This window comes from Mesoplodon bidens (assembly GCF_964165515.1).
Source record: "Mesoplodon bidens genome assembly, chromosome: 10".
Lineage (NCBI taxonomy): Eukaryota > Metazoa > Chordata > Mammalia > Artiodactyla > Ziphiidae > Mesoplodon > Mesoplodon bidens.
Window position 1 is genome coordinate 74,498,631 of NC_138172.1, and position 18,997 is coordinate 74,517,627.

Genomic DNA, 18,997 nt, shown 5'->3' on the forward strand with positions numbered 1-18,997 from the left:
CGTCGGGGGCAAGGGCAGCTGGCAGACTGCAAGGACTTCACTTGTTTCCATCCCTCGCCAGGGTCATGACCCGGCTGCTGGATCACCCAGAGGCCCTGGTCCTTCCCTGGCACGAGGTCTTGGAGCCCTGCCTCAACTGTCTGAGTGGCCCTAGCAGTGACTTTGAGGTACCAGAGCCCTGGCAAGGGTGGGGGAGGGAAAGGCAGCCTCTGGACACCAGCTACCTCGTGAGGTTCTGGAGGGCACAGTACAGCCTTCCTGGATGAGTCTGGAAACTGGGAGGGGTGTGTAGGAAGGAGACCAGCGTCATCTGAGCGTCTCCAGAACCGAGGCCTTCTGGCTGCACCTGAATTTTAAGATTCTGGGTTTAGGAGAAGCCCACGTTCACCAGTCCACGCAGTCCTTGCTCTCCGCCTTTGGGGTTTGTGCCTTGTGGAGCAAGGCTCAGACACTGAGGTTGGCTCCTGAGGTAGCTTGGTCCTGGCAGGAAGAAGCCTGGGGAGCTGCCCCCGAGCTCTGCCCCTGCCAACTCACTCTGGAGTCCCGGCACCCCAGTGTTCTGTGCCAGCCTGGCTTTGGTACTCTGCTTTCAAGTTCTCCAAAATCTCAGCCACCACATCCCCATTTGTAAACCCGCCCCTCAGCCTGTACAGCCTGCCCTTTGTTTCCCTACGTTAATCTCTGTGACTCTGGGCCAGATTGTTCAGGAGCTGCTCTGCTTCCTGTATCGCCTGGCCTCCATGCACAAGGACTATGCAGTGGTGCTCTGCTGCCTGGGAGCCAAAGAGGCCCTCGCCAAAGTGCTGGACAGGCACTCGGCTCAGCTGCTGCTGGCCTGTGAGCTGCGGGACCTGGTGACAGAGTGTGAGAAACACGCCCAACTCTATAGTAACCTCACCTCCAGCATCCTGGCTGGCTGCATTCAGGTGAGGAGGTGTGTGGGTCCGGAGCTGAGAAGTAAGCCAGAAGCAGGGGAAGGTGGTTCAGTGCATGTCCCTGTTTGGCATAAGTAGTAGCAAATGTAGGGCACTTGTTCCCCAACCTTTACCCCACGTGGTTCTGTTCTGCCAAAATTTGGGAAGAAAGGGGTTGAGTGTTCTGTTGCCCCTTGATTCTTTCTCCACATGTGTTTCCGTGTCTCTGCCCCCTCCCCACACCCCTTCTCTCCGATGTCCGGGCTGCAGATGGTGCTGGGCCAGATCGAAGACCACAGACGAACCTACCGCCCCATCAACATCCCCTTCTTTGACGTGTTCCTCAGGCATCTCTGCCAGGGTTCGTGCCCCCATCTACTTTCTCCTGCTGCCACCCCAGCATCTGTTCCCCCCTTCCTTTCCTGCTCCCTAGTCCCCTTCCTTTCCTCTCTCTCAACTGACCAGGCTTCCCGCCTGCCCGCAGGCTCCAGCGTGGAGGTGAAGGAGGACAAGTGCTGGGAGAAGGTGGAGGTGTCCTCCAACCCGCACCGGGCCAGCAAGCTGACGGACCGCAACCCCAAGACCTACTGGGAGTCCAACGGCAGCACCGGCTCCCACTACATCACCCTACACATGCACCGCGGTGTTCTTGTTAGGTGTGAGCGTGCCCATGTCCATATGTGCATGTGTGCCCTCACACGCGCGTGTGCACACACACGAATATTCTGATATGCCCCAGTACACATCCTCAGAGGATTGCCCACGTGTACACAACCCCGACTGAACCCCTATGCCTGAGGGACACGCTGAAACCCATTTTGTGCAGTGAACATAGACACGTTGGCCTCATCTCCCTGAGCTAAGTGTAGACGTCCCCTCAGTCCCCAAGCCTGTGCCGTGCTCCGCCTACAGGTCACGTGTCACTGCCCTGTGGTTTTGGTCGAGGGAGAGCAATGACTCACTTATCCACTCCTCCCGTGGGTATTTGTTTATTGTGTACTGTGTGCCAGGCACCCTGCAAGGGTCTGGAGCTGCGCGGACAGTAAGATAAGGGGCCTGTCTTCAGGGAACTTACAGTCTTGTTGGGGAGCCAGGCTGGAAAATCAGTAAGAAATAGAGTAAGAAAAAAGTTACGGTTGGTGTGTGCACTGGTTCCTGATGCCAACTGAGAGCTCAGAGGAGGCTGCCGGAAGGAGGGGCTGACTGGGTTGTTTGCAGTAGAAATTGATGAGGTAAAGAGGGGGCAACGGATACTCCAGGCCGAGGGACAGCCTATGTGCAAAATGGAAGCAAGAAACGATGATGTATTTGGGGGAACCTTAAGTAATTGTGTTTGGCTGGAACGAAGGGTATGTGTAGTGAAGTGGCAGGAGAGGAAGCCAGAAACGGAGCCAGAGCCGGACCACAGAGCTCTGTGATCGAACCACTTTGAGCTTTATTCTGAAACTTGAGGAGCCCACTGAAGGAGTTTAAGAGGGAAAGAGACAAAAGTAGGCATTTTAATTTAGAGAACTCTGGCAATTATGTGAGTTTGGGTGGCAGGCTGGGAGAGAGTTGGAAGGCTTACTGAGTGATGAACGTTCAGTAAGGCAGAGGGGACGGGAATAGATGGCGAGGGGGCGGTGGACTGGGAGAGCTTGAGAGGTGGCGTCTACAGCGCCTGCCACCGACTGGATGAGGGCGGCCGTGAGGGAGAAGTCATGTGTTCTAGTTGGAGAACTAGGTGGATGGCAGTTTTCTTTCCCAGGAGAGAGAAATAGGAAGAGGAGCAGGTTTCCACAGACAGATGACCGCTCCCTGTGGGCATGTAGGCTTGGAGGTGCCTGGGGGGCGCGACATAGAAATGTCTGTTGGATGCATGGCGTGGAAGCTCAGGAGAGCGGTCTAGGGTAGAGATGTGGATTTGGAGTCATTAGGGTGTGAACTTTCAGCTGAAACTATGGGTTTAAATGAAGCCACTTCGGGAGAGGATAAAGGGAAGAGCGGGGGTCTGGGGAAAACTGATGCTTAAGCAGAGGACAGGAGTCTGAAGAGGAAGTGGTGGGCTGAAGTTCTGAACCAAGACCAGGGCCCTGGTTCTGACTGATTCCTTTTTCCTCTGCCAGGCAGCTGACTCTGCTGGTGGCCAGCGAGGACTCAAGTTACATGCCAGCCAGGGTGGTGGTGTTTGGGGGTGACAGTGTCAGCTGCATCAGCACGGAGCTCAACACGGTGGGGACCCTGTGCCCCGCTTCCCCTTACTCTCCATCCTTCTGTTGGTCCCGGGGCCTTATCAGAAGGACCCAGTCCATGGGGAGCTCCCACATCCCTTCGAGGCAGGCAACTGCCTCGTAAGCAGCGAGAATAGAATTAGGGCTGTGGAGGCGTGTAGATCCACGGGCGCAGGGCGGGAGAGGTGAAGGGCACACACTGTCACAGGCTTGGTTGCTGTCAGCAGTCCTTCCCGCTCCACTTCTGCAGGTGACAGCTCTCTACCTCTTCTCCCCTGCCCCACCAGGTGAACGTGATGCCCTCCGCCAGCCGGGTGGTCCTCCTGGAGAACCTGAACCGTTTCTGGCCTGTCATCCAGATCCGCATAAAGCGCTGCCAGCAGGTGGGGCGAGGGCAAAGGCTGGGGGCTGGGGACCAGGAGGAAGCACAGGGTTTCCGCAGTGCCTGGATTCTCCAGCATTCAGGCCAGGCTCAGGCCAAGGGTCCTCCTTGGTCTGCTTGTGGATGGCCCAGGAAGCTGTTGAGTTCCAGAGATGCGGGAATGTCTCCAGGGAGCCGAGGGTGTGAGGCCTGTGCACATTGCAGGGCGGCATTGACACCCGGGTTCGGGGCGTGGAGGTCCTGGGCCCCAAGCCCACTTTCTGGCCACTATTCCGAGAGCAGCTGTGTCGCCGTACGTGTCTCTTCTACACAATTCGGGCGCAAGCCTGGAGCCGGGACATTGCAGAGGACCGCAAGCGCCTCCTCCAGCTCTGCCCCAGGTGAGTGGGCAGGAGGCAGGCAGGGAGGAGAGGGGATGGTTAAAGGAGCAGGAGATGGGCTTCAGGGGAGTCTGAAGGGTAAAGCAGCAGCCGGGATCGGGGACAGAGCAGAGGTGAGAAGTGTGTGCTGAGGGGGGGATCAGGGTAAGGGACTGGCTCGGCTCGGGGTGATGGGGAGTTGAGCGTGCTTGAGTGGAGGCCTCAGGGAAGTCTTTAATCCTTGACCAGACACTCTTTGTTCCCAGACTGAACAGGGTTTTGCGTCACGAGCAGAATTTTGCTGATCGCTTCCTCCCTGACGACGAGGCCGCCCAAGCACTGGGCAAGACCTGCTGGGAGGCCCTGGTCAGCCCCCTGGTGCAGAACATCACCTCCCCCGGTAACCGTCCCCACCCCTGGCCCAACTAACCCGCTCCTCGTAATTATTCCCAGGGCTGACCTGAGTTAATGCTCTTGGCTCTTTTGGTTCCTGTCTTTATCCCTGAAGGCTTGTCACCTCAGTGTTCCTCTCCTTCCTGCCCCAGGGACTGCTCCCTGAGACTGGTATTTGAATTCTCACCCTCACCCCCAACCTGTTCCCATGTCCCCAGACTCCAGCTGAAGCAAACCTTGGTGAGGGGAGGACGAAGGCTCTGCTGCCCCCAAATCCTTTTTGTACAACCACTCCTTCTCTGTCCTCCTCCTGGGCTCTCCCTTCCCCATCACCCATGGAGACCTGTTCCTGACCCATCTTCTTTTAGATGTGGAAGGTGTGAGCTCCCTGGGGTGGCTGCTGGACCAGTACTTGGAGCAAAGAGAGAGCTCTCGGAACCCCCTGAGTCGAGCAGCAGCCTTTGCCTCTCGAGTCCGTCGCCTTTGCCACTTGCTGGTGCATGTGGAGCCTCCTCCTGGGCCTTCTCCTGAGCCGTCCACTCGGCCCTGTGAGTCCCAGTCTGGCCAGTTGAACTAAGAATCTGGGCAGCGGTGATAATCTGACTCCTCTCTCTCCTGGGTTTTACTCATCCTTTCTGCTTTGCCATGGGCCTTCCAAGGGGTCAGTTCCCAGGATGCCGGGACTCGCCCAGGGGCTGAGATGAACCCCGTCCTTTGACCTCTGTGTCCACAGTCAGCAAGAACAGTAAGGGCCAGGACCGGAGCCCTGGGCCTTCACCAGTTCTTCCAAGCAGCAGCCTGAAGAACATAACCCAGTGCTGGCTGAGTGTGGTGCAGGAGCAGGTGGGCAGAGGGAGCTGAGGTCCGGGCGGGACCGAGGCTGCTGGGCTGCCCCTTGGATGCAGTTTCCCCTTTCTCCTCAGGTCAGCAGGTTCCTGGCTGCGGCCTGGAGGGCGCCAGACTTCGTGCCCCGCTACTGTAAACTCTACGGGCGCTTGCAGAGAGCAGGCTCGGAGCTCTTCGGGCCCCGAGCAGCCTTCATGCTGGCCCTGCGCAGCGGCTTCTCGGGCGCCTTGCTACAGCAGTCCTTCCTCACCGCTGCCCACGTGAGTGCTGGGGACCGCCGGCTTCCCAGTCCATTTCTGCTCTGCCTTTTCACCTCCTTCCACCCGCCACCCTTCTGCTCCACTCCCTCTTCATGGTTTGCTGCTGCCCTTCCTGTTGCCCCCAGATGAGTGAGCAGTTCGCCAGGCACATCGACCAGCAGATCCAGGGTGGCCTGATGGGTGGAACCCCTGGAGTGGAAATGCTGGCGCGGCTCCAGTGGCACCTGGAGCCCATCATGGTCCTCTCTGGCCTGGAGCTGGCCACGACTTTTGAGCACTTCTACCAGTGAGTGCAGGGCTGGAGAAGTAGGGCATGGGAGGCATAGAGTCTAGAGAAGGGGGAGACTTGAGTCTTAGAGGGAAGGTGAGGGAGGAGCAGTAGGGAGGAGAGATTAAGAGGCAGAGATGGCCGTGGCACTGGTGGGAAGGACGAGGTGAGGGATGGCCTGTGACCCAGGCAGGCTACAACAGAGGTACCTACGTTCTGGAGCGGGGGGGCCATGCCAAGCACCCACACTGAGGCTCGGCCTGGGCTGTGCACGCTGCAGGCACTACATGGCGGACCGTCTCCTGAGCGTGGGCTCGAGCTGGCTGGAGGGGGCCGTGCTGGAGCAGATCGGCCCCTGCTTCCCCAACCGCCTCCCCCAGCAGATGTTGCGGAGCCTGAGCACCTCGGAGGAGCTGCAGCGCCAGTTCCACGTGTACCAGCTCCAGCAGCTGGACAAGCTGCTCTTGGAGCAGGAGGATGAGGAGGAACAGGGCCTGGAAGAAGAGGAGGTGAGAGCAAGGGAAAGAGTGGGAGAGCAGGGGAAGACTAGACCAAAGAAGGGAGCCCAGGAGCCCTTGAAATCCTTCTGTCTCTCAGGAGGAAGAGGAGGAAGAGGAGGCTGAGAAAGAACTGTTTATCGAAGATCCAAGTCCAACAGTTTCTGTACTGGTCCTGTCACCACGCTGCTGGCCGGTCTCTCCACTCTGCTACCTGTACCATCCCAGAAAGTGCCTTCCCACAGAATTCTGTGATGCCCTGGACCGCTTCTCCAGTTTCTACAATCAGAGTGAGGAGATAGGGACAGGCATTTGGAGATTGGGGTGAGATTTGGGGTGGCATCTCAGAGAGGAAGAGGAGAGGATCTTTGGACAGGAATGTGTAGATATGAAGAAAAATACTCTCTAGAGAGAACCATCTCCTAAGGAAGGGTGGAAAAGTGTGGGTTAGATCTTCATTAATTTCTCTCTTATCTTCTTCACCTTTGTATGAATTTGTTCTATTTTTCTTTTTTTAACTTCAAGTTGCATGCTTACTTAATTTTTAGTCCTTTCAGACTTCTGATTTTCAAATGAAACTATTTAAGGCTATTCATGTCCCTCTCAACATTACTTTAGCTGCATTCAGTAAGTTTTTTGGTTTTATTTTTTTTAGAGTTTTTTTTGATGTATAATTAGTATTCAATGAAGTGCACAAATCTTAATTATAGCTAAATGAATTTAATGTCCATATGCCCTCCCATAACCACTCCCCAGATCAAGATGCAGAACTTTTCCAGCACCCCAAAAGGCTTCCTCCTTCATGTCCCCTTTCTAGTCAGCATCTTCTTCCAAGAGAAATTATTCTTTTTCCCTTTATCATCATAGATTTTTGCCTTTAAGCATCATGTAAGTGGAATCATAGAGTATGTATTCTGCTGTGTCTGATATCTTTTACTCAACATAACGTCTGTGGGAGTTATTCAGGTTGTCAGTTATGTCGTTACTTTGTTCTTTTGCATCACTTAGTCATATTCCACTGCATGAATGCTGGACATTTGGGATGTTGCATAAGTTTTTATCATGTAGTACTTTATTATTGTTCAGTTCTAAGAATTTTCTAATTTCCATTTTTATTTCTTTGATTTATTAGTTTTTTTGAAGTATATTTTAAAATATTTATTTATTTATTTGGCTGTGTTGGGTCTTAGTTGCGACATGCGGGATCTTTCCTTGAGGCACGTGGGCTTTAGTTGTGGTGCACGGGCTCAGTAGTTGCAGCGTGTGGCATCTCTAGTTGTGGCACGCAGGCTCCAGAGCGGGTGGACTCCGTAGTTGCAGCACGTGGGCTCTTAAGTTGTGGTGCGTGGGCTTAGTTGCCCCGTGGCATGTGGGATCTTAGTTCCCCGACCAGAGATCAAACCTGCCTCCCCTGCACTGGGAGGCGGATTCTCAACCACTGGACCACCAGGGAACTCCCGGAAGTATATTTTTAAATTTCCAAACTTTTATTTTGCTTAGTTATCTTTCTGGTTTAGATTTTAACCTTCATTCCCCTGTGGCCAAAGAACATGATTTCTATGATTCTGAATCTTTGCAATTTATTGAGACTTCCTTTACGGCCTAGTAGATGTTCAGATTTTATAAGTGTTCTATGTGTGATTAAGAAGAATGTGTATTCTTCAACTGTTGGATATAGATTTCTGTATATTCCACTAAATTGACCTTGTGTTGTTCAAATCTGTAACCTTACTCATTTTTGTCTGTTTGCTCTATTACTTAGAGAAGTATGCTAAAATCTACCATTATAATAGTGAATTTTTAAACTTCTAATCATGTCACTTTCGCTTTATATATTTTTTGACTGTATTATCAGATACAAGCTTAAAATCATTTAACAGTGCTGTCCAATAGAGCTTTCTGCAATGATGGAAAAGTTCTTTTCTGTGCTGTTCAATATGACAGCCATTTGTGTCTGTTGAGCGCTTGAAATGGGACTAGTGTGACTGAGGAGCTCGATATTTAATTTTATGTACTTTAACCAGTTTGAAGTTAAAGAGCCACATATGCTAGTGGCTACCGTAATGGACTATGCAGGTTTAGAATCTTCATGGTCAGTTAAGCCTCATTATTGTGAAATGACCATCTTTCTTTCTAGTAAAGTTTTTTCTCTTAAGGTCAATTTTTTTTTTTTTTTTGCAGTACGCGGGCCTCTCACCGCCGTGGCCTCCCCCGCTGCGGAGCACAGGCCCCAGACGTGCAGGCTCAGCGGCCATGGCCCATGGGCCCAGCCGTTCCGTGGCACGCAGGATCCCCCCAGACCGGGGCACGAACCCACGTCCCCTGCACCGGCAGGCGGACTCCCAACCACTGCACCACCAGGGAAGCCTTAAGGTCTATTTTTATCTGGTATTAATAGTATACCAGCTTCCTTTTTTTTTTTTTTTTAATTTTTTTGGGCATGCCGCAAGGCATGCAGGATCCTAGTTCACCGACCAAGGTTGGAACCCGTGCCCCCTGCAGTGGAAACACAGAGTCTTAACCCCTGGACCGCCAGGGAAGTCCCTATACCAGCTTTCTTTGATTAGTATCTTTCTAGTATATCTTTTTCTATCCTTTTACTTTTTTTTTTTGGATTCATCATTCTTTTAGGTCTCTTTTATTGTGGTCAAATATGAATAGCAAAGTTTGCCATTTTAACCATTTTAAGTATAAAATTCAGTTGTTCCTTTACTTGAAAACTTTTTTATTTGGAAATAATTCAAATTTACAGAAGAATTATAAGAATTATACAAAGAACACTCATATATTCTTTATCCAAGTTTACTTTTTGTTAACTTTTCCCTCCATTTGCTTTTATCATTTGCTCTTTGTGTACATATACATATCTATAAATGTGTATATGTATGTATATGTGGTATGTGTTTGTGTATCCTTTTTTCTCATGAACTGCTGCATATATGCTGGCTCTTTGCCCCTAAATAATACACATTTCCTCAGAATAAAATATTCTCTTTTAAAACTGCAGTACATTTATTACTTTCAAATATTTAACATTCATATAATACTTTTAATCTACTTTCCATATTCCAATTTTGTCAATTACTCCATAATCTTTTTTTTTTTTTTTTTTCCAGTCCAGGAGAGGATCCAGTCTAGGATCACCCGTTATGTTTAGTAGTCATGTCTCTAGTCTCGTTTAGTCTGGAACAATTCCTCGGCCATTCTTTGTCTTTTGTGATGTTGACATTTTGGGAGAATATAGTCCTTTAAAATTTTCTAAGTAGTTCCTATCTTAAGTTGGTATATTTCCTCATGATTAGATTCAAGTTATATATTCCTGGCCAGAGTACTAACTGATATTATATACTTCTCAGGGTATTGCATCTGGAAGCACAGGATTACCATCTGCCCCTTGTTGGTGATGTTAATTTTGACAACCTGGTCAAGAGATTGTTTGATTTTTCCACTGTATAGTTAATATTTTTTCCCTTGCTACTATTAATAAGCAATCTGAAGGTCCTGCTGTATAGCACGGGGAACTCTGCTCAATGTTATGTGGCAGCCTGGATGGGAGAGGAGTTTGGTGGAGAATGGATACACGTGTACGTATGGCTGAATCCCTTTGCTGTGCACCTGAAACTATTCACAACATTGTTAATTGGCTCTACTCCAATATAAAATAAAAAGGTAAAAAAAATAAGCAACCTGTTGGCAGTATACTTTAAAACATGCCAATATTCTACTCTCATCAGGATTTCCCCCAGTAGCATTTTACTTTTTTTTTTTTTTGGCTGCCTCTGTGGCTTGCGGATCTTAGTTCCCCAACCAGGGATTGAACCCGGACCCCTGCACTGAGAGCATGGAGTCCTAACTGGACCACCAGGGAATTCCCTCATTTAACTTTTAACTTTACCATACTCTTATATTTTAGGAATGTGTCTTATAAATACCTAGAATTTGTTTTTTTAATCAACCTAATAATCTCTTTTTGAATTGTCAATTTTTGTCTATAATTATTATGAGTAATGATGTATTTGGCTTTTATTTTTAACCTCTTAGTTCACCCTTCTTATTAATTTTAAATTTTAGTTATTTCATATACACAAAAGAGTATATAAAATGTACAGGTAAAGCAAAAAAAAAAAAAAAGGAACACCTTTATAGATGTGATTCTGCCCTGAGGTTTTATGCATTTTATTATGGATTTTAAAAAATTCCTTTTTTGTCTCTATCAGTTTTGGAAGTTATGCCTTCTATTTCTATAGTTGATTGCCCTTATATTTTTAATATAAACTTGACTTGTTACTATCACTTTGCATCTTCCTGAACAATAAAAGGACCACAGAAAATCTTAATTCCAGCTCTAACTCCCATCTTGTATCTTTTTTTACCTCCCAGCTAGTCATCATTATTATTGTTTTATTCAGTTTGGATTTGCCATCATACCAATTGCTTTAGTCACCATTCCTCTTGCATTTTTTTTTTTTTTCTTTGTGGTACGCGGGCCTCTCACTGTTGTAGTCTCTCGCGTTGCGGAGCACAGGCTCTGGACGCGCAGGCTCAGTGGCCATGGCTCACGGGCCCAGCTGCTCCGCGGCATGTGGGATCTTCCCGGACCGGGGCACGAACCCGTGTCCCCTGCATTGGCAGGCGGACTCTCAACCACTGTGCTACCAGGGAAGCCCCTCCTCTTGCATTTAAAAAAAATATTTATTTTATTTATTTTTTTGGCTATGTCAGGTCTTAGCTGTGGCATGCAGGATGTTTTTGTTTTGGCATGCAGGCACTTTGTTGCGGTGCACGGGCTTTTCTGTAGTTGCAGCGTGAGGGCTCTAGTTGTGGCACGCGGGCTCTGTAGTTGTGGTGCGTGGGCTCCAGAGCACGTGGGCTCTGTAGTTTGTGGCACGTGGACTTTCTCATTGAGGCGTGCGAGCTCAGTAGTTGTGGCGCACTGGCTTAGTTGCCCTGCGGCGTGTGGGATCTTAGTTCCCCAACCAGGGATTGAACCCACGTCCCCTGCGTTGGAAAGCAGGTTCTTTACCACTGGACCACCAGGGAAGTCCCTCCTTTTGCATCTTGATCCTTCTTTCTGAGTTCAATTTTCTTCCTAAAGTACATCCTTTAGAAGTTGTTTTTTTTTTTTTAATTTTTATTGGAGTATAGTTGATTTACAGTGTCGTGTTACTTTCTGCTGTACAGCACATGAATCAGTTATACATACACATATAGCCACTCTTTTTTAGACTCTTTTCCCATATAGGTCATAACAGAGTATTGAGTAGAGTTCTCTGTGCTGTATAGTAGGTCCTTGTTAGTTATCTATTTTATATATAAGGAGTATGTAAATGTCAATCCCAATCACCCAATTTATCCCCACCCCCCTTCCCTCCTGGTAACCATAAGTTTGTTTTCTACATCTGTGACTCTATTTCTGTTTTGTAAGTAAGTTCATTTGTACCATTTTTTTAGATTCCGCATATAAGTGATATTATACGGTATTTGTCCTTCTCTGTCTGACTTACTTCACTCAGTATGACAATCTCTAGGTCTATTCATGTTGCTGCAAATGGCATTATTTCGTTCTTTTTTATGGCTGCGTAATATTCCATTGTATATATGTACCACATCTTCTTTATCCATTCCTCTGTCAGTGGACATTTAGGTTGCTTCCATGTCCTGGCTATTGTAAATAGTGCTGCAGTGAACACTGGGGTGCATGTATCTTTTCGAATTATGGTTTTCTCTGGGTATATACCCAGGAGTGGGATTGCTGGATCATATGGCAGCTCTGTTTTTAGTTTTTTAAGGAACCTCCGTGCTTTTCTCCATAGTGGCAGTACCAATTTACATTCCCACCAACATTGTAGAAGGGGTTCCCTTTTCTCCACACTCTCTCCAGCATTTATTGTTTGTAGATTTTTTTAAAAATTTATTTATTTTTATGTTATTTTATTTTATTTTTGGCTGCATTGGGTCTTCATTGCCACGTGTGGGCTTTCTCTAGTTGCAGCAGGCGGGGGCTACTCTTCGTTGCGGTTTGCAGGTTTCTCACTGCGGTGGCTTTTCTTGTTGCAGGGCACAGGCTCTAGGCGTGTGGGTTTCAGTAGTTGTGGCTCGCGGGCTCTAGAGCACAGGCTTGGTAGTTGTGGTGCACAGGCTTAGTTGCTCCATGGCATGTGGGATCTTCCCGAACCAGGGCTTGAACCTGTGACCCCTGCATTGGCAGGCGGACTCTTAAACACTGTGCCACCAGGGAAGCCCTGTTTGTAGATTTTTTGATGATGGCCATTCTGACTGGTGTGAGGTGATACCTCATGGTAGTTTTGATTTGCATTTCTGTAATAATTAGTGATGTTGAGCATCTTTTCATGTGCTTTTTGGCTATCTGTATGTCTTCCTTGGAGAAAGGTCTATTTAGATCTTCCACTCATTTTTTAAAATATAATAATTATTATTTACGGTTATGGGAAACAAATTTTAAACAAATTTGCATACCTGTTTTGTTGCTGTGATACATGAGAGACTGATCAGTAAAAGGCTGTCAAGCATAAAAATATCAACGTATTACATCAGGATAAAATTCTGTGGGGGAAGTGAAATGGAAATATAATTTCACGGAGTAAAAGGAATGATGTAAACTGTCTGATTGTTAAAGAGCTTGTCTTGTACGTTTTAAATGGATGATGGTGGCTGTCACACCATAATGATTTGTTTTTCAGCATCTTTATTGGAGGATAATTGCTCTACAGTGGTGCGTTAGCTTCTGCCGTATAACAAAGTGAATCAGCCATACATATACACACATCCCCATATCCCCTCCCTCTTACGTCCCCCTCCCACCCTCCCTATCGCACCCTTCTAGGTGGTCACAAAGCATCGTTCTGCTCATATTTTGTATATTTTGGAGATTAATCCTTTGTTGCTTTGTTTACGAAGAAGTCTCTTAATTGATGGAATATTGTTGGAAGACTTTTACCAGTTTTTATTTCAGAATGGCTTATTTTCACCGTCATTTAAAAAATCATTTTATTATGAGAAATTTTATTTAATAATTTCTTTTTGGCTGCATTGGGTCTTCGTTGCTGCATGCGGACTTTCTCTAGTTGTGGCGAGAGGGGGTTACTCTTCGTGGTGGTGCGTGGGCTTCTCATTCTGGTGGCTTCTCTTGTTGCGGAGCACGGGCTCTAGGCGCGAGGGGCTCAGTAGTTGTGGCTCGTGGGCTCTAGACTGCAAGCTCAGTAGTTGTGGTACATGGGCTCAGTTGTTCCGCAGCATGTGGGATCTTCCCGGACCAGGGCTTGAACCCGTGACCCCTGCCTTGGCAGGTGGATTCTTAACCACTGCACCACCAGGGAAGCCCTGTGAGAAACTTTAGACATACACAAAAGTAGACAGAATAGATAAACTTCAGTATAGCAACATATATCAATTCATGGCCGATTTTGCTTCATTTGTACCCCACCCGCTTTCCCTAGCCCTCAAATTTAAGGTAAGGACTCTCTTTTTAAAAGCAAGGACACTACAATTATCAAACTTACAGAAATTAGTAACGGTTCCTAATATTATCAAATATACAGTCAATATTCATATTTCCCTAATTATCTCGAGCTTTTAAAATTAGGGTGTTTTTTTTTTTTTTTGCCTGTTGAGGATCCAAACAAAGCCCACACATGACATTTGATGAGTTATATCTCCTGTCTCCCTTAATGTATAGGTTCCTGCCTCTGTTTTCCTCCCCCTTGCAATCATTTGTAGAGTAAACTGGGTAGTTGTCCAAATAGAGTCGTCCACTGGCTGAATTTTGTTGATGGTTTCTACACGGTGTCCTCTAGGCACCGTACTCTGTCTGCTTTCCCGAAGACCGATATTTAGATGTAGGAGCTTATTCAGATTCAGGGTTGATTTCTCAGGCAAGGGCACTTCATAGGTAGTATCGTGTACTTCCTCCTGGAGGCTGTCTCTCTCTCTGATGTTAAAGTGGATCAGTGGATTTCACTGTTGTCTGTCCAATTTATATATTATGTATAATTTCCCATTAGCTGTTTGCTAGACTCTCATTCATTCTCATTGCCATTAGGGTTAGGAGCTAGTGACATTCTGCTTCTGTCATTCCCTCTCCATGTGTTAGCCAGAATGCTTCCTCTATAAAGAGAAACTTCCTCTCATCAGCTTTTTGGTTACCCTGAAGTACAGTTTATACAGGAAAGGCTTGATTCTCTTCTCCTCCCCCTTATTTTTAACCAGTTTTCAAAATAACGTGTTGGTTCTCTAGCTTCCTCCAAAGATGACTGGTGAGGTCTTTTAAAAAAATATATCATTTTGAACTCATGGCTTTTAAAACATTTCACGTGTTTCAGTTCATCGCAGGTGTTATTTTTTTTTGATCTTCACATTGTCCCATCTTTGGCCAGAGAGCACCTCTCAGGCTGGCTCCTTTTGATACCCTCTCCCTTTGACAGCATCCTTGTTTTCTAGTCTGAGCAAACAGCCCAGGCTCACAGAAGAAGGAAGAGACCTAGCCCAGCGGGTCTTTAAAACTCTCGGCTCCCTGGGAGCAAAACCCAGCTCTCCTCTCTGGTGTTTCTGCCGTGGAGCTCGCCTGGCGCAGGGCTAGGCTCAGGGTGGGCTCCCAGGTCCCTGTGGCAGACACAGAGGAGGCTGAGCTCTGGATGCTGGACGAGGCACCTCTGTGTCTGTGAATGCTGAGCCCTGCTCCCCACAGAGACTAGCAAAGTTTGGCGAATGGTGCACCCTCACCTCAACGCTGACCCCTTGTTTCCCCTACTCTGTCTCCACCTTTTCCCTCAACACTTTCCCAGGTCAGAACCATCCAGTCCTGGACATGGGACCACATCGGCGACTGCAGTGGACATGGCTGGGCCGGGCTGAGCTGCAGTTTGGGGACCAGACCCTCCATGTGTCCACCGTGCAGATGTGGCTGCTGTTGAATTTCAATCAGACGGAGGTGCCTCAGCTCCTTGGCCTCTCGCTGTCTTCTTCTCTGCTTTGTCTGTCACTGTTCTTCTCAAGTCTCTCCCTCCTTCCTTCTGTCCTCCCTCTTATTTTCCTTTCCCTTGACTGTCTTCTCCTGACTGGCCCTGTTTCTCCTGACCAGGAGGTGTCAGTAGAGGCTCTGCTGAAGAATTCTGACCTCAGCCCCAAGTTGCTGCTCCAGGCACTCCTGCCCCTCACCGCTGACAGCGGCCCTTTGACCCTGAAGGAGGGTCAGGACTTCCCACGTGGAGGTAGGTCTGAGGGGGGCTGGGCTGAGCCTCTGCTCCAAGGGGCGGGGCTCTCCGGGTGGGGGTGGTGTAGGGGGTGAGGATGGGGTCCCCCTTGCCCCCACTCCTCTGTCCCTTCCCCTCCTCGGTCGCTGACTGGGAGCGGGTTCCAGGTGTGCTGCAGCTCCGTGAGCCTGGGCTCTGGCCCCGTGGGGAGGCCCTGTGGCTGCTACCTCCCCAGACGTACCTGAACGTAGAGAAGGATGAGGGCCGAGCCCTGGAGCAGAAGAGGAACCTCTTGAGCTGTCTTCTTGTCCGTATTCTCAAAGCCCACGGAGAGAAGGGCCTCCACGTCGACCAGCTGGTTTGTCTGGTAGGCAGAGGAGACCATGGTGGTGGTGGGAGAGGGAGGGAGTCGTGCTTGGGGGTGGGGTTGGAGGCAAGGGACATCACAGGGAAGGTGAGCTGTCTCAGCCCAAGACCTGGAAGGGTGACATTTCCATTTGGGTTTTCTATTCCCGACGGGCAGTTAGACAGAAGGTAGAGACCAGACATGAGTGCTGACCAAGTGCCAGGCTCTATTCTAAGAGTTTACGTGATTAAGTCATTTAATCCACACAAAAATACTATGAGATAGGTGGTGGTGGAGTTATTATTATTATTACTATTATTATTATTGTTCTCATTTGACAGATAAGAAAAATGAGGCATGAATTAGTAACTGGTCCATAAGTCACACAGCTAGTAAGGGCAGAGCCGGGCATTGAACCCAGGCAAGCTGGCTTCTCTGGGTAAAAGTGTCCTGCCTGTTTCCTCTCCTCCCGTCCAGGTGCTGGAGGCCTGGCAGAAGGGTCCAAATCCCCCTGGAAGCCTGGGCCGCGCTGTTGCCGGGGGTGTGGCCTGTACCAGCACCGATGTCCTTTCTTGCATCCTGCACCTCCTGGGCCAGGGCTACGTGGAACGACGGGATGACCGCCCCCAGATCCTGATGTATGCCAGCCCGGAGCCCATGGGGCCCTGCCGAGGTCAGGCAGAGGTCCCCTTATGTGGCAGCCAGACCTCCGAGACCTCCAAGCCTAGGTAGCCACCCCTAGCTCTGTCCCCTTACTGCCACCCAGGACAGACAGCACTGCAGTGACATGGGAGGGTTCGTAGCGCCAAAGTCAGGCTCCCAGTGGAAAAATATTTCATTTCTTTCTTTGTCTAACCCCATTTTCCCTGTCCCTGTTATCTCCCCCATTTTGCTAGCCTTCATTCCCCCTCCCAGCACTGTCGTCCCCTTCTCTGCCTCCTTCCCAAGCAGGGGCCTTGCTCTCCTCAGCCTCCTAAAGCCAGCCCTTAGGCAAGGGACCCAGACATGTAAACTCCTTTCTGGATGTCTTTCATTCTAAGCAAAATTGAAATATTACGCAGATATGTATTGAGTACTAACCATGCACTTTGCTCAGTGAAATATACAAATTCTAGCTTTCAGGAAGTCTGTTCTACAGAGGAATTTGCCGTAGGATTCCCCTAAGTAGCTGGCACCCCTAAAGCTTTTTACATCAGCTCCAGTTCACCAGGAGTTGTTATGGCTCTATTTTTATGCCTGCTGTTCACACTGTGTGTAAGGCAAGTTCTCTAGAGTAACCTTTCTCCAACTTTCACATGCACACACGTTCAAATTCCGTTGAGCTCCCGGTGACACTTAGGCTGCTGGTCCACAGACCGCACTTTGAGGCGTAAAGCTGTAGATTGTTTCTCACCAGACACCCTGGTAGTATTTTGGGCGGCACCTGAAGTAGGATTGTCCCATCCACTGTAGGTCAATGAGCATCATGACCCCTGCCCACTAGATTCCTGTAGTGCCCCCAGTCATTGCAACTGCCAGCCCCCCACTCTTAGAAATGCTCCTGTGGGGGCTGTGCTCTGACGGTTGGATGGTTATCCTCAGGTTGGTTAAGCAAGTGTGGATGGAGATGTGCAAGCGGGGACTGGGGGACCAGGGTGGGGTTCAGCTAGCAGGTTGGATAAGCAGGGCAGCGAGACTGACCGCTGACTCTTCTCTCCCTCAAGCCCGGAAGTTGTGGCCGCCCTAGCATCCCTACAGCTGCCTGCGGGCCGCACCATGAGCCCCCAGGAGGTGGAAGGGTTGATGGAGCACACGGTGCGGCAGGTGCAGGAGACGCTGAACCTAGAGCCAGACGTGGCTCAGCACCTTCTGGCTCATTCGCATTGGGGCGCCGAACAGCTGCTGCAGCGCTACAGCGATAACCCCGAGCCACTGCTGCTGGCGGCCGGGCTGTGCGTCCCCCAGGCCCAGGCTGCCCCTGCACGCCCGGACCACTGCCCTGTGTGTGTCAGCCCCCTGGAGCCCGACGACGACTTGCCCTCTCTGTGCTGCATGCACTACTGCTGTAAGGTAATTTTGCTGCATATCATAATCACTGGGAGCTTTGAAAAATCCCGATGCTCAAACTGTACCCCAGACCAGTTAGAATCTCTGAAGGTGAAACCCAAGCATCTGGAGTTTTAAAAGCTCCTCAGGTGATTCCAGTGTTCAGCCAAATTTGAGAACTATAGGTAGATAGGTAGGTAGATAGGTAGATAGATAGATACACACACACATACAGAATCAAGGTACTTTCTAAATGAAAAGTGTTATGAAATCGGTGATGACTGTAGTTTATGGTTTCCTTATCACCATTCAAGGCTCTTTGTCCCAGAACATCATCACTTATTTTTACCATATATACTCTCATTTAATATAAAAATAAGAAGGAATGGTTTAAACCAAAAAATAGCACAAAAGCAGAGGGAAGCATGAGAAGTCAGGCTGCGGTAAAGCTGAGGCAGAGAAGGCTGTAGATGGAGAGGGAGTGGTCCTCACAGGGGGAGGGGCTGAGGCAGGAAGCCGGGTACTGAGTGCCTCATCTTCCCTGCCTCACAGCTTGTGGGACCGGTGCCCAAACCCATCTACTTAGCAGGATGAGCTCCCTTGTTGCCCTGAATTCTAGTCGCCTCTCTCAGCAGCGCTGCCCCAGTGGTGGGTGACCGGGGCTGTGTGCGTTTGCGTGCGTGTGTCCTTGTACTTTTTTCTCCTTCCCTTTTGCTCGGCTTCAGGTTACTCTTCTCACATAGTTGCCTCTGCTCCCTTTTTCCGGGTTCTTAATTATTTCCTTTACACTTTCACTTTTTCATTCAACTAATACTTGTCATGGACTTACTACGTGCACAGCTCTGGGTGCTGCGTGAGGGAGTGGGGAAACCCCAACTGGCAAGGACCCGAGAGCTAATACTAACCACAGCTAATATTTATGGGGCACTCACTCTGGGCCATTGTGCTGTTTTACACACATCATCTTGCTTAATTCCCAAAATAGTTCTGTGAGGTAGGTGAGCAAACTGGTGGGACAGCAGAAGGAGAGGCGATTTGGGAGGTGGACAGGGGCCCAGATGGGTTGGGTTGCTGGACAGTGGCCTTTAATTTATGGGAAGCCCTGGTGGGTTTTAAGCAGGGAGATGATATGATCTGATTTTCATTTTTGAAAAGATCACTTTTTGTGGAGAAAAGACTTGGATGGAACAAGAGTGGAAGTAGGGACACTGTTGTACAAAGAGGCAAGAGTTGGTGGCAGCTGGGCCTAGGGACAGTGAAGAGGGGAGGGGACGGATTGGGATGCATT

At 49.1% G+C, this 18,997-nt stretch overlaps 1 protein-coding gene across 3 annotated transcripts in view; it reads left to right on the forward strand.

Moving 5' to 3' along the window:
• The window catches only part of CUL9 (cullin 9), a 37,298-nt gene that overhangs the window by 12,748 nt on the left and 5,553 nt on the right, over positions 1-18,997 (forward strand). For all 3 annotated transcript variants that reach the window (XM_081247152.1, XM_081247153.1, XM_081247154.1), the window contains exons 13-31: positions 62-167; positions 699-926; positions 1,185-1,275; positions 1,399-1,570; positions 3,020-3,125; positions 3,412-3,507; positions 3,711-3,886; positions 4,132-4,265; positions 4,627-4,806; positions 4,992-5,101; positions 5,182-5,364; positions 5,490-5,650; positions 5,913-6,141; positions 6,230-6,419; positions 14,931-15,076; positions 15,227-15,356; positions 15,506-15,705; positions 16,162-16,412; positions 17,388-17,733. In XM_081247152.1, the coding sequence (XP_081103278.1) occupies positions 62-167; positions 699-926; positions 1,185-1,275; positions 1,399-1,570; positions 3,020-3,125; positions 3,412-3,507; positions 3,711-3,886; positions 4,132-4,265; positions 4,627-4,806; positions 4,992-5,101; positions 5,182-5,364; positions 5,490-5,650; positions 5,913-6,141; positions 6,230-6,419; positions 14,931-15,076; positions 15,227-15,356; positions 15,506-15,705; positions 16,162-16,412; positions 17,388-17,733 (3,235 nt within the window). The remainder of the gene's footprint in view (positions 1-61; positions 168-698; positions 927-1,184; positions 1,276-1,398; positions 1,571-3,019; positions 3,126-3,411; positions 3,508-3,710; positions 3,887-4,131; positions 4,266-4,626; positions 4,807-4,991; positions 5,102-5,181; positions 5,365-5,489; positions 5,651-5,912; positions 6,142-6,229; positions 6,420-14,930; positions 15,077-15,226; positions 15,357-15,505; positions 15,706-16,161; positions 16,413-17,387; positions 17,734-18,997) is intronic.